We start from the raw sequence: 13,358 nt of genomic DNA on the forward strand, positions 1-13,358 counted from the left end.
AGTATATGACAGATGCTGGGATATAAGAACAATAGAACAAGCCCTCCAGATGATTTCAGAGAGTCCTGGAGACTTACATGAACTGATGTTAAGTGAAGTAAGCAGAACCAGGAGATCATTGTACATGGCAAAAAGAGGACTATAAGATGATCAGTTCTGATGGACGTGGCTCTTTTTAACAATGAGATGATTCAAATCAGTTCTACAACATAGCATTTCACTCTTTCTGTTGGGGTTTGCTTACATTTTTTCTTTTTTTTTTTTTTTAATCTGATTTTTCTTGTGCAGCATGATATTTGTGGAAATATGTATAGAAGAATTCCACATGTTTAACATAAATTGGATCACTTGCCAACTTGGGGATGGGATGGGAGGAAGGGAGAGGAAAAATGAGAACACAAGGGTTTGTAGGGGTGAATGTTGAAAATTATCCATGAATATATTCTGAAAATAAAAAAAATATATAATTAAAAAAAAAAAGAAAAAGAAACAAGCCATCTAGGAGTTTATAATCTACCCAAGATATGTTCATAGATACAAAATAGATTCAAGCTAATTGAGAGTATAACACCTCATCCAGATTGGCTTGGGATAGATTTAAGACTCCTGATTGGCTAAGAGACCTCTAAACCCATCATCCCATGTATAGTGAGTCAAAGAGAGACAAAAAAGGGATATAAAGAGAGGGAGCAGCATGAAAGATGGGTAGGAATAGAGAGACTTTGAATGGAGAATGAAGGTTCCCAAGACTCAGGTATGTGAGCATGAGACCCAGAAAATAAGCCAAAAAAAGGTATTTGAATAGCAAATATAAATTGTTTCATTAGGAGTTCAAGCACTGCGTTTCAAATTTCTCCTGTTTTGTGTGTGGCCCTGGATAAATCACTTTGTTTTTTTCTGGGCCTTAGTTTCTCCATTTGTAAAATGATGGGATTGAATCAGATGCCTTCTAAGGTCCCTCTTTCTTCTCTATATCTATGATCCTATGATCCCTCTGTTGATAAATAAAGAAAGAACACTGGAGTTGTTTAGAAAAAAAATTTATTGTAACAGGCCAGACTGAGACTGTGACAATGCACCTTGGCAAGATCAATAAAAAGAGAGGAGAGGGGCTTAGTCTTCTGCCCCATGAGCCCTTGCAAGGCTGTTTCATATCAGCTCAGTAAAAGTTACAGGTCTCCTCAGGATGGATGTGCACACTCAGCATCAGCTTTCTCCCTCAGGCTCTCTGGAACCTCTGTGTGCATACTTGGCCTTCACAAAACATTTCCTGGAATTTGGGAGAAAGAAGAAAAAAGGATGAGATCAGCACTTAAGAACTCAATCTAGTCCCAGAGCTCTTAGATGGATTAAATACCAGCTTGGACACAATAGGACTCTGTACCAAGATGCCTCAGGCTTTGGGTAGGAGCTCTGTGGGTTTGAGCAAAAAAGATTGTGAGGTATATCCCATCTACCTACCACTAATTGATTCCGAAATTAAAAGATGAAAACATTAATAACAGGGAAGATTTTGGGGGCCATTTGCAGATTTGTATAACACTGCAATGGGATTTTGTGACTAGAGTTTAGAGGCTGAATGTTTGTTTATTTGTATGTTTTTTAAGGGCTGGGGAGGTAATCAAAGATATTTCTTTTTTGTCATTTTAAAAAAATTATATCTTTTTATTTATAAAACATATGCATGGGTAATTTTTTCAACATTGACCCTTGCAAAACCTTCTATTCCAAATTTTCCCCTCCTTTCCCTCACCCCCTCCCCTAAATGGCAGGTAGACCAATACATGTTAAATATGTTAAATTATATGTTAAATCCATTATGTATACATGTTTATACAATTATCTTGCTACACAAGAAAAATTGGATCCAGAAAGAAAAAAAAAAAAAAAAAAAACAACAACCTGAGAAAGAAAACAAAAATTCAAGCAAGCAATAATAGAAAGCATGAAAATGCGATGTTGTGATCCACATTCAGTTCCCACAGTTCTCTCTCTGGGTGTAAGATGCTCTCTTCATTACTGGACAATTGGAACTGGTTTGAGTCAACTCATTGTTGAAGAGAGTCATGTCCATCAGAATTGATCATTGTATAGTCTTGTTGCCATGTATAATGATCTGGTTCTGCTTGTTTCACTCAGCATCAGTTCATGTCTCTCTAGGTCTCTCTGAAATCATCTTGTTGGTCATTTTGTACAGAACAATAATATTCTATAACATTCATATACCATAAATTATTCATTATCCAACTGATGTGTATCCACTCAGTTTCCAGTTTCTTGCCATTAGAGGACTGCTACAAACATGTTTGTACATACAGGTCCCTTTTCCTTCTTTAAGATCTCTTTGGGTCTTTGGGAGAGAAGCCCAGTTAGTAACACTACTGTGTCAAAGGGTATGTACAGTTTGATAACTTTTTGAACATAATTCTAAAATGCTCTCCAGCATGCATACATATATTGTATTTAACATATACTTTTACATATTTAACATGTATTGGTCAACCTGCCATCTGGGGGAAGGGGGTAAGGAGGAGAAAATTTGGAATAAAAGGTTTTGCAATTGTCAATGCTGAAAAATTACCAATGCATATATATCTTGTAAATAAAAAGCTATTTTAAAAATGCTCTCCAGAATGTTTGGATTCATTCACAGTTCCATCAACAATGTATCAGTTGGACAGAATCAGCTACATCCAGAAAAGGAATACTGGGAAAAGAATGTAAACTGTGAGTATTTTTTTTTTTCTTCCCAGATTATTTTTACCTTCCAAATACAATTCATCCTTTGCAGCAACAACAACAACAACAAAATTCGGTTCTACACATATATATTGTATCTAGGATATACTATAAGATATTTAATATGTATGGGAATGCCTGCCATCTAGGGGAGGGGGTGGAGGGAAGGAGGGGTAAATTCGGAAAGGGAGGGAGTACAAGGGATAATGTTGTAAAAAAAAAAAAAAAATTACCTATGCATATGTACTGTCAAAAAAAAATGTTATAATTATAAAAATTAATTTTAAAAAATGTATCAGTGTCCCTGTTTTCCCACATCCCCTCCAACATTCATCATTATCTTTTCTTGTCATTTTAGCCAATCTGAGAGATGTGCAGTGGTATCTCAAAAGTTGTCTTAATTTGCATTTCTCTGATTGTAAAGGGCTAGAACTGATAAGATGCACTTAATGCAAGATAACCTAGCACTTGAGGCTAAATACCAATTGGATAATTCTCTATAAATTTATGCTTGAAGGATGACCCTACTCAACTCCCTGCTGACTCGATTGGTGGGTGTAGACAAAGAAGGGGAGGGGAGATCAGAGGGTGGAGTAGGAGAAGCAGGATCATTCTTGGGTGGTGGAGAGAGAGGAAGGAGGTGTGTAGATTCCTAGATCTAATCCCCTGATAGAGACCCCAAAAGACCAAGAATAAAGACTTTTGCTTATCCTGACTCTGGCTGATTCTAAGATATCCAGGGTACTAAGGGGAATGGGGGGCACAACATCTGATCAATAGTAATTTGGAACACCTTTTCATATGACTAGAAATAATTTCAATTTTTTCATCTGAAAATTGTCTGTTTATATCCTTTGACCATTTATCAATTGGAGAATGGCTTGATTTCTTATAAATTTGAGTCAATTTTCTATATATTTTGGAAATGAGACCTTTATCAGAACCTCAAAGATATTTCTAAAGCATCATATTAGTATGACCTAGCGTCTCACACATAGTAGGAGTTTTTAAATGCTCATTGTTGATTGAACTTCCATGGCAGATACATGAGATACACATCAGGTAGATAACAGAGACAGAACTAGCCTCAGAATCAGCAGGATCTCTGCCACATACAGCCTGTGTGTCCCTGGGCAAATAGATCAGCCTCTTAGGGCTTCAGGTAATCTGGAAGAATTATAAGAATGATAATTGCTGTTCTCCTTTGATGGAGGGAGAGTCATTCTCCTCACTGATAGTTCCTCATATCAAAGAAATCATAATGAGAAATTGTTTTAGAGACTTGCATCCACAGGACTGAAGATGAGATACATCTGCAGTTCCTCACAGAAGTGGTGGACTACAGGTACAGAATGACTCATGCATGAATCTGTTCGTTTCTTTTGCTTAAAGATATTTCTTTGCTATAAGGGAAAGACCTATGAAGTAAAAGGAAAAATGAGAAAGAATATTAGGGAGTCATTGCAATGTAAATAAAAATAATTAATGCAACATCAAACAGTATTTGGTCTGTGGCTGCACACAGTACTTGGATAGGTTGTTCCTTCTTTTGTGGATCACTGGTATTTTTTGCCTCAGAGTCAAGAAGTGTTCTAATTTTACCTCTAATTCAGGCTGGGCAAGTCACTTAACTTCTGGGTGGCTGAAGCAAACTTCTAAGGCAATGGTCCTCAAAGTTTTTGGTTGGAAGTAGGGAGGAAAAAGTAATAAGCATTCACCACATACTAAGCTGATGTTAGCTGCTACCATGATGCACAGAGCACTGGGCTTGGAATCACGGAGACTCATCTTTCTGAGTTCAAATTCAGCCTCAGACACTTATTGGCTGGGTGACTCTAGGCTAATCACTTTACCCCTTTTGCCTCAGCTTCCTCATTTGTAAAATGAGCTGGAGAAGGAAATGGCAAACTCTCCAATACTTTTGCCAAGAAAACCCCAAATGGGGTCACAAAGAGTTGGATATGACTGAAACAACTTAATAACAAATACGACAATGACTGTGCTAAGCAATTTATAAATACTATTTGATCTGAAAGGTGGGTACAGTTATCATCTCTATTTAACAGTTGAGAAAACAGGCAAGCAGAAATTAAGTGTGACTTGCCCAGAGTTACACAACTATAATTACCTGAGGTTGAATTTGAATTCAGAACTTTTCTGACTCTAGGTTCAGCCCTCTCTCACTCTGCCATCTAGCAGTCTCTCAGAAGTATTTTCCACTCTTAAAAATTAAGGAATACTCCCCTACCCCCATCAGGAGCTTTTCTCTATGGGGTTACATAGATGGATATTTATCATTTTAGAAATTAAAGCTTCTTAGTATGATAGTGAAAATAATTTTGACCTAAAGAGTTCTTGAAAGACTCCCTGGGATGGCCTACACTTTAAGAATTACAGGATGATTTTGGAAAAGCCTAGAAAGACTTACATAAACTGAGGCTGAGTGAAATTAGTAGAACTAAGAGAACACTGTACACAACCACAACAGGGTTATGAGATGATGAACTGTGATGGACTTAGGTCTTTTCAACAAAAAAGTGATTCAGGTCATTTCCAATAGTTTTGGGATGGAAAATGCCATCCACATCCAGAGAGAGAACTATGGGGACTGAATGTGGATCAAAGCATAGTAATTTCATCTTTTTTTGTTGTTTGTTGGTTTGCTTTTATCTTTTTCATGCTTTTTTTTTTCTTTTGACTTTTTTTTCACAGCATGATGAATATGGAAATATATTTAGAAAAATTGCACACATGTTTAACCTATATCAGATTGGAGGGGGAGGTAAGGGAGAGAGGGAGAAAAATTTGGAGCAAAAGATTTTGCAGAGGTTGAAAACTGTATTTGTATGTATTGGGGAAAAAATAAAATATTATTAAAGATAAATCCCCAAAAAGAGAATTAGTGCTCTAAGATTCTAGGTAAGAAGCTGCTGTTGCCTGATACTTATACCAGAGACAGGCTAGCCCATAAACTTCTTGAGGGCAGAAGCTGCTTTGTTTGTATACTTAGGGTCAAGAAGACTCATCTCCATGAGTTCAAATCCAGCCTCAAACTCTTTCCAGCTGTGTGACTCTGGGCAAGTCACTTAAACTCAATTGCCTCCAAAAAAAAGAAAAAAATATATATATATAGGATTGCCAAGGAAAGGAAAAATTAGTGAAAATAAATGTTTTCCACCAAATTGATAATCCCCTGAAATCTATCTATAACCTTTTGCAAAATAGGGGGGGAGTCCATGGAACTCAGCTTGAGAAACTCTTTCAGAAAAAGGAATTATGTATGTCAAATACCAGATATAATTCGTCCCCTTCAATCCAGTGGGTCCAACCTCTGTTCGCCTTTTCTCCCTTCTGGACACAGGTGAGTCTATCATTGTCCCATGTGACCAAGCTCTGTAGTAAGAGAAAAGATGAGGTTATTTCCAGGGGGATGCTTCTAGGCCAAAGAGCTCGTGAGCCTCAGCTACTAGTGACTTTCTCCATCCTTACCTTGCATTTTCGGTTATCTAGGCCTTTGGTGTCCTCATCAAATTCTTCTCCAATTTTAAACTGGACAAGGTAGTTCCGGAAGGTGCTGAGTGTCTGGATAGTGAAGCTGTCGCCATTTTGTTTGATCACTTTCTGTGGTTTAACCATCTTTGCTATTTTCCGCGTGGCAAAGTCAATGCCTTGAAAATAAATAGGAAAAAGCCTCAAGTGCCAATTTTGTTTCTCTTCCTAATTGTTTTTACCTCTCTTATTTGATTTTTAAAGGAATTTTTGAGCTCTTCCATATCCAGAGACCAATCCTCTGTTATCTTCTTCTAAATGTGTGTTTTGATCTTTGTCACCATTATAACTTTCTGTAACCAGAATTTTTTTCTGTTGTTTGTTTATTTTTCTTTTTTGTTTTTGCGGAGGCATTGGGGTTAAGTGGCTTGCCCAGGGTCACACAGCTAGAAAGAGGTAAGTGTCTGAGGCCAGATTTGAACTCAGGTCCTCTTGACTTCAGGACTGGTGCTTTATCCACTGCACCATTTAGCTGCCCATTTGTTTATTTTCCCCTCATATTTCTTAACTTTTAGCCCTTTACTAAAGTGACTGTCTGCTTCCAGGTTGTAAGATGCTCTGTTCCAAGTTTAGGGATTTTGTGCAGCTGTTTTTTTTCTTTTTTTTTCTTTTTTAAATTTATTTATTTATAATTTTTTTTCACAGTATATATGCATGAGTAATTTTTTTTATAATATTATCCCTTGTATTCATTTTCCCAAATTATTCCCCCCCTCCCTCGACTCCCTCCCCTTGATGACAGGCAATCCCATACATTTTACATATGTTACAATATAACCTAGATATAATATATGTGTGTAAATACCATTTTCTTGTTTGTGCAGCTGTTTTTAGAGCTACTTCTATGGACTTAGAAGTTTTCAGTTCCAGGGAAACTGGCTTGTGCCACCACAAGCACTCTTTTATGCCCTGACATTGTGATGAAAGTCCCTGTTCCACTGCGGTATGCAAGCTCTGGTGTGCCATTGCTCCTCCTTGCCTTATGACTATCATTCAGAACTACAACCCAGATCAAGGATAAGCAAAGCAACAGAGTCCTGGCTCACTGCTAGCCAAGAGACCCTTTTAATCTCCTTCTGATCAGTTGTTCAGCTCCCATCTATAGGCTGAGAATTCCAGAAGCCGCCACTATTGCTGATGATTCAGTGGCTCCCAAGGCCTTTCTGGCTTGCTGGAGTTGAATCTATGCTAGACTATGTTCTCCTCTCACTCTGGTGGATCAGAACCTTTCCTGGTAACGAAGTTATGTTGGGCTGGAAAAATTGTTTCATGCCATCCTTTTTGGTGTTCTACAGCTCCAGAAACCCTTTTATGGCATTATTTAAAGGTGTCAGAGGGGTTTTAGGGAAAACTCAGATGAGTTTCTACCTTTTTTCCAGCCATCTTGGCTCTGCCCCCTCAGTTCATTTTTAAGAATTTTGAGTTTCAACTTCTCTTTTTCCCTTTAGCATACCCACTGAGGATGCAAGCAATACGATGTCAATATATAGCTTAAGTGGGGCTGTATACATACCTTTATCAATATACATGTACATATATAAACACACATATATGGGATATGGATATATTTGGAAATTAAGGTGCTATAACATATACATATATACTCACACATACAGACATATATATTTACACACATATATCTCTTAGTACAATGCCTAGCAAACAGTAAGTACTTAATAAGTGCTTCTTGACTTGCCTTGTTCCGTTTCTTGTAACAAAGATTTTTTGAAAAAGAGAAAAATTTAGGACCCCTCTCTTCCCATCCCAGCCAAGTCTATATATTTTAAAAATATACTTAAATCTTTTCTAAAGTATTAAGTCCTTTTTTTCATCGGGATGCAATAAAAGACATAAATCTGTTAAAATATAACTTACAGCGCCATCCTTGATTTTTATGGGCTTTTCTCAGTTGTTCATGATGCTACTTTAATTAGCCACATCTGGCCCCTAGGTGGCGCAATGGATAGTGTATTGGACTATCCAGGAGGAAAGCCTGGATGTCCAGGGCCATCAAGTACAGATAACAAGGACCTTTGTTAATTTTGCCTCCCTAACTAGATTGTAAGCTTTGCTCTAATAGGGACCAGATATTCAGTTATGTCTCCCTAACTAGATTGTAAGCTTTGGGGACCAGATATTCAAGCAGGTGTTACCCCAGAATTTGCCAGTTTGCCAATGACTTTTTACACTTGATTGTACACTTAAGGAAAGACAGAGCAGAAAGAAAAACGGAGCCTTATCCACTTTTCACCATATGGGACTAAAGTGTCCTGTGCAGGAGCCCGCTTCATGTTGGTTTGCTTGCATCCAGCCCCACAGGGCCTCTTCCTTAGTTTAGGAATAAGAGACAAATGAGTCTGATCTCCAGCTGCAAAGTGGTGGGTCCTTTTTTATGCTATTTCTCTTCCGATTAGATTTAACCACCACTGCTTTGTGATGATAAGCTGTGTCCTATGTTCAGTTATAACAATGAAAATCCAACAGTTGATAAATCCTCCTTTGGTGCAATTTATAATGCATAGGTATACAAGAAGAGGTTTTAATCTTTTTAGAGAAATGGGAAATACATTCCTACAACCCCTGACCTAAGGTGCTGGGGGTTGGGACTGGATAGTAAAGGACATGGAGCCCATATGGAAGTCCCACAAATTAGGGACTCCCACAAGAGAATAGGCATTTATATGGTGCCTGCTATAAGCCAGTCACTCTGCTGAGTGGCTTTTGGGATTTGTTTTGACAAATATTATTTTATTTGATCCCTATAAAAAGCCTGGGAGGTAGGTGTGATTATTATCCCCATTTTACAGATGAGCAAACTGAGATAGACTGAGCTTAAGTAACTTGCCCAGAGTCACACAACTATTAAGCATTTGAAGCTAGATTTGAATTTAGGTCTTCCTGACTCTAAGTCACACACATTCATTTATCTGCCTACACTAGCCCATCTTATAGCAGCATATGATTAAATGGCATGAGTGGTGTGAACAGAAAGCACTATTTTTAGGAGTTTAGAAGAAAAGCCTGGGATCACTATGGCTAAATGCGTTCAGGTTCATGAGTAGGGAGGGGAAAGGCTGTGGCAGAATCCAAGCAAGTAAATGAATCGAGAAACAGCATGGTACAGTGGAGAAACTGCCAGACTTGGGAGTGAGAAAGACCTGGCAGTATGATGGGGACCCCTGAGCAAAGCCCTTTGCCACTTCCTGAGGAATGGCTCATATGAATCATATTCTCTGGAAGCTCCTCCTGCCAATGAAATGTGATCCTGAACCCCCAAACCAGAGTACCAGCAGTAATGAGATCAGAATTAGGGAGAGATATTGAGGGAACAGAGCTATCAGCTCAAAGAGTAAGACAGGGAACCACCATTTTTTAAGGTTTCCAAAGTACTTTAAAAGTATTATCTCATTTGATTCTCACAACAACCCTGGGAAGTAGGTCCTATTATTATTATTCCCTTTTTTATGGATGAGAAAACTAAGGTCCAGCGCTCTGTGCTCTATGGCATTACCTAGGTCACTTTCAAAGATCCAGCCAAAGAGTTTGGACTTGTTTCTGGAGGATTGGGAAATGAAGGCAGTGAATGAAGAGCTCCTAAATACCACTTGTTAAATCCAACCAAAACCCGGCATTTATACTTAGCACTTTGAAATTTGCAAAGTTTTTTATGTGCATTATCTTATTTGAGCCTCACTCCAGTTCAGTGAGGCAGAGGATATTGCTGGTAACTAATTATTTTCTTCACTTGATTGGTGGAAAAAATAAGAACCAACAAGTTACTGACCTTCCCAAATAGCTATTCAGTGAGGCTTTCTGGGATAGGGCTTCCTTACTACAGGTCCAGAGTTCTATCAACAGAAGGCAGTGGGCATCAGAATATACACACAAGCTGGGAAACCTTTTGGAAGCTTTCAAATATTTCCAACCATCCCTCAGGTAGCTTGCTGATGCAGTGAGTAGTGGGTTAAATTTAGAATATGGAAGATCTGAGTTAAAAATCTGTTCCCATACACTTTCTAGCTATATAACTCTGGGAAAGTCCCTTAGAAAAATAGCAGGGAGCACACAAGAGTTGGAAAGGTTGGGCAGTAGAGTCAAATGCTCTTTTTGCAAGAACTGAAATCAATCTATTATAGAATTTAGATTTCTCCTCTGTCACTCATCTTTATACAGAGTGTGTAAACAGAGGCAACTTTTCCTCTTCCCCAATTTACTAGTTAGGTATCCCATAGCTGTATTTGTATTTTATTTTGTAATGTATTTTATGCCCATATTGTTTCTTAACAGCAAGCTTTGGTAGCCAAGCAAAACTAGATATCTTCACCTGATTTTTTCAGTTTCACCATCTGTATAAAAAGTTAGGTAGAATCCAGAGACTCCACAGGATGGAGAACAATTTTATTGATATCTCACGTCTCATGACAAACAAAATATAAAACCAAGATTCTCTCTGCCTCTGGGGAATTAAATGCTACCTTCATTTTTTTTTTTTTTTTTTTTTTTAAAGGTGGAAAGAAAGAAAAAGGAAATGAGATTAGATATTAGCAAATCCATTAGAATCAGAATTAGACTTCTGGTTTTTAGTTAGCTAAGACATTTATGTTCCTTTTCATAGTGTGGGAGGCTAGGGTTTATATAGGGAGTGGGAGTGGGAGTGGGGGGGACCCAATCCCTTTTTGTGCATTAATTCATCAGTTCTTTAACAGCAGACAAATACTAAATTAGGCTGAGTGTAGGAAAGACATGGATTTACTATAGTAACAGAAGACTCATCCACATTTCATTTAGAAACTGATTCAATAAGTTATCTGGGAAATTAACAAGTTGGTCAAAAGACTCATGTCTATTTCAAAATCAGCTGGTAAATAAAATGCCCTTTAAAAAAACTTTACCCTGAACCAACATTATGGTGAACTACACTATTTTAGAACCTTACTGATCCTGTGAAACTATAAACTTCTAGAGGGAGAGAACTTTCACTAATTGTTGGCCTTTCTTTGACCCAGAAACAAGTACAGTTTCTGACACAAAATAGGAACTAAACAAAAGCTTGTTGGATTGAATTCAAATTTGATTAAAAAGTTAGTTCCAGTATTTTCCTAAAAAAGTCACCAAGAGAGGTAAATGTTTAAACTGGGGTGAGGGGTGGGGGAAGGGAAGGAGAACAGGGAGTAGGATTCCAAGGAGGGGTGTGTTTGTGTGTGACTCAGAAGAGTCCTTAGAAGACAGCCTTATCAAAAAGCCATGTTTTACAGATGAAAAAACTGAACTGCATCAGGTGATTTACCCAAAATCAGAGAAGTAATTAATACAATATTTAAGTATATATTATAAATATTATTTACATATTAATATAAGTAATTAGAACATACAGGAAGAAAATGTGAACTTAGAATCTCTGATTTCAGAGCAAGGGTTTTTTTGTGTTTTTTGTTTTTTTTCCCCATTGTAGCTTGTTGCACCTCATCTATTTATCTAGATGATAGAAAGATGGGTATTTCATCTCACTCCAGACCCAGATCCCTCTTGAGTGTTTCCTAAAACTCCAGAAATCAGGTAAGTGCTAAAGGCCCAGATGTCAAGACTGTTAGCAGCCCAGAGCACAGACGGGCAGATTTCTAACAGTGGATAAGGCTGGGAGGGTCAGAAGTCACTCACCTTAAGTTCTCTGACAGCAAAGACCTCTGCCTCTTTTCTAAGCTACTTTCCCCTCTGTTAAGTGGGTACATCATTTAAAAAAAAAAAAAAAAAAAGGAGTACTTTATTTTTCCTAACATATAGTTTTCAACATTCATTTTTGTAGAACTTTGTGTTCTAAATTTTTTCCCTCCTTCCCTTACCTCTCCCCTCCCCAAGACAGCAAGAAATGTGATATAGGTTAAATATGGAGCACTTCTTTCTGGCTTTTAAAAATGCTGAATAATACAATCAGACAGAGACAGAGAGACAGAGATAGAAAGAGAGAGACAGAGACAGAAAGAATGAGAGAGAAAAAGAGGGACAGAGACGGAGGAGTGACAGACAAAGCAGACACAGAGACAGAAACATAGAAGGACCGAGACAGACAGAAAAGGAGAGAAAGAGGGAGGAGAGAGAAGGACTGGAATTTGAGAGAGAGAGGGAAAAAGAGGGAGAGAGAGCGAGCTAGAGGCAGAGAGAGAAAAAGCAGCAACGGGGCCATCCATCCCCTCGCCCCTCAGGCTTGCCCAGGGTACCCCGAAGGGGGCACGCACTCGCCGGCCAGCACCGCCGGGCGCCCCCGCTCCAGCTCGAGCTCCCCCCTCCCCTACCTAGAGCCAGCATGTAGCCCTCGAAGTTCTCGTTGCCGACCATGTTCCAGGTGCCGCTGAGGTCCACGGGCATGGCTGGAGCCGAGCGCGCGCCTGTCGGCGGAGTGAGTGCGGCGGGCGGCAGTGGGGGCGCTGCCAGGGCTCGGGCCCTATCTGGGGGTGTGGCGGCGGGGGCGTTCCGGAGAGGAGGAAGGGTGACTGGGAGCCCCTGGGGGCAGGTGGGCGCGGCGGAGGGAGGTTGGAACGGGGGGAGAGCAAAAGGGAGGAAAGTTCGACGTGGCTGGGAGTGTTCCCTGAGAAGGGCGCGCTGGGGGCTGGGACCCCTTCTCCCCGCCTCCTCCAGAAGCGAACTCAGCCCCGCGGCGGGGTCTCCAGGAACACGGCCATCGGGGCCCCTGGATTCGAACCCCCCTTTTGCCGCCTGCGGCCTTTGGCCAAATAATCCCTTCCCTCTGCTGCGCCTCAATTTTCCTCCTCCGGATATAAATTTAGGGACCTGGGCTAGATGCTTTCCAAAGTCGCTTCCGAGTGGCATATGGGGACATTGGACGGAATACTGGATTCCGCATCTGAGGAGCCGGGGAACCTCCTCCGCTTCTGCCCCCCGCCCGTGTACCCACGGGCACTGCTGTAAATCAGACTCGGACCCTGGGCCGCCCATAGAGAGAGAATTCCAGCCTGCTAGTCCTGGAGATGTGAGAGGGAAGGAGCCAGCCCCCAGCCGCTCTCCCTCGCCTCCGTCTCCAGAAGGAAATCTCAGTCTGTGTAGAGGGAAAACAG

At 39.8% G+C, this 13,358-nt stretch overlaps 1 protein-coding gene across 1 annotated transcript; it reads right to left on the reverse strand.

Moving 5' to 3' along the window:
* Positions 1-1,024: 1,024 nt before the first annotated feature.
* RBP7 (retinol binding protein 7) lies at positions 1,025-12,798 on the reverse strand. Its single transcript, XM_074306325.1, has 4 exons — positions 12,579-12,798; positions 6,229-6,407; positions 6,031-6,132; positions 1,025-1,270 (listed from the first exon to the last, which is right to left on the reverse strand). Exons 1-4 carry the CDS (start codon positions 12,649-12,651, stop codon positions 1,220-1,222), a joined length of 405 nt encoding a protein of 134 aa, XP_074162426.1. The 5' UTR covers positions 12,652-12,798; the 3' UTR covers positions 1,025-1,219.
* Positions 12,799-13,358: the final 560 nt, after the last annotated feature.

This window comes from Sminthopsis crassicaudata, chromosome 3, assembly GCF_048593235.1.
Source record: "Sminthopsis crassicaudata isolate SCR6 chromosome 3, ASM4859323v1, whole genome shotgun sequence".
Taxonomy (NCBI): Eukaryota; Metazoa; Chordata; class Mammalia; order Dasyuromorphia; family Dasyuridae; genus Sminthopsis; species Sminthopsis crassicaudata.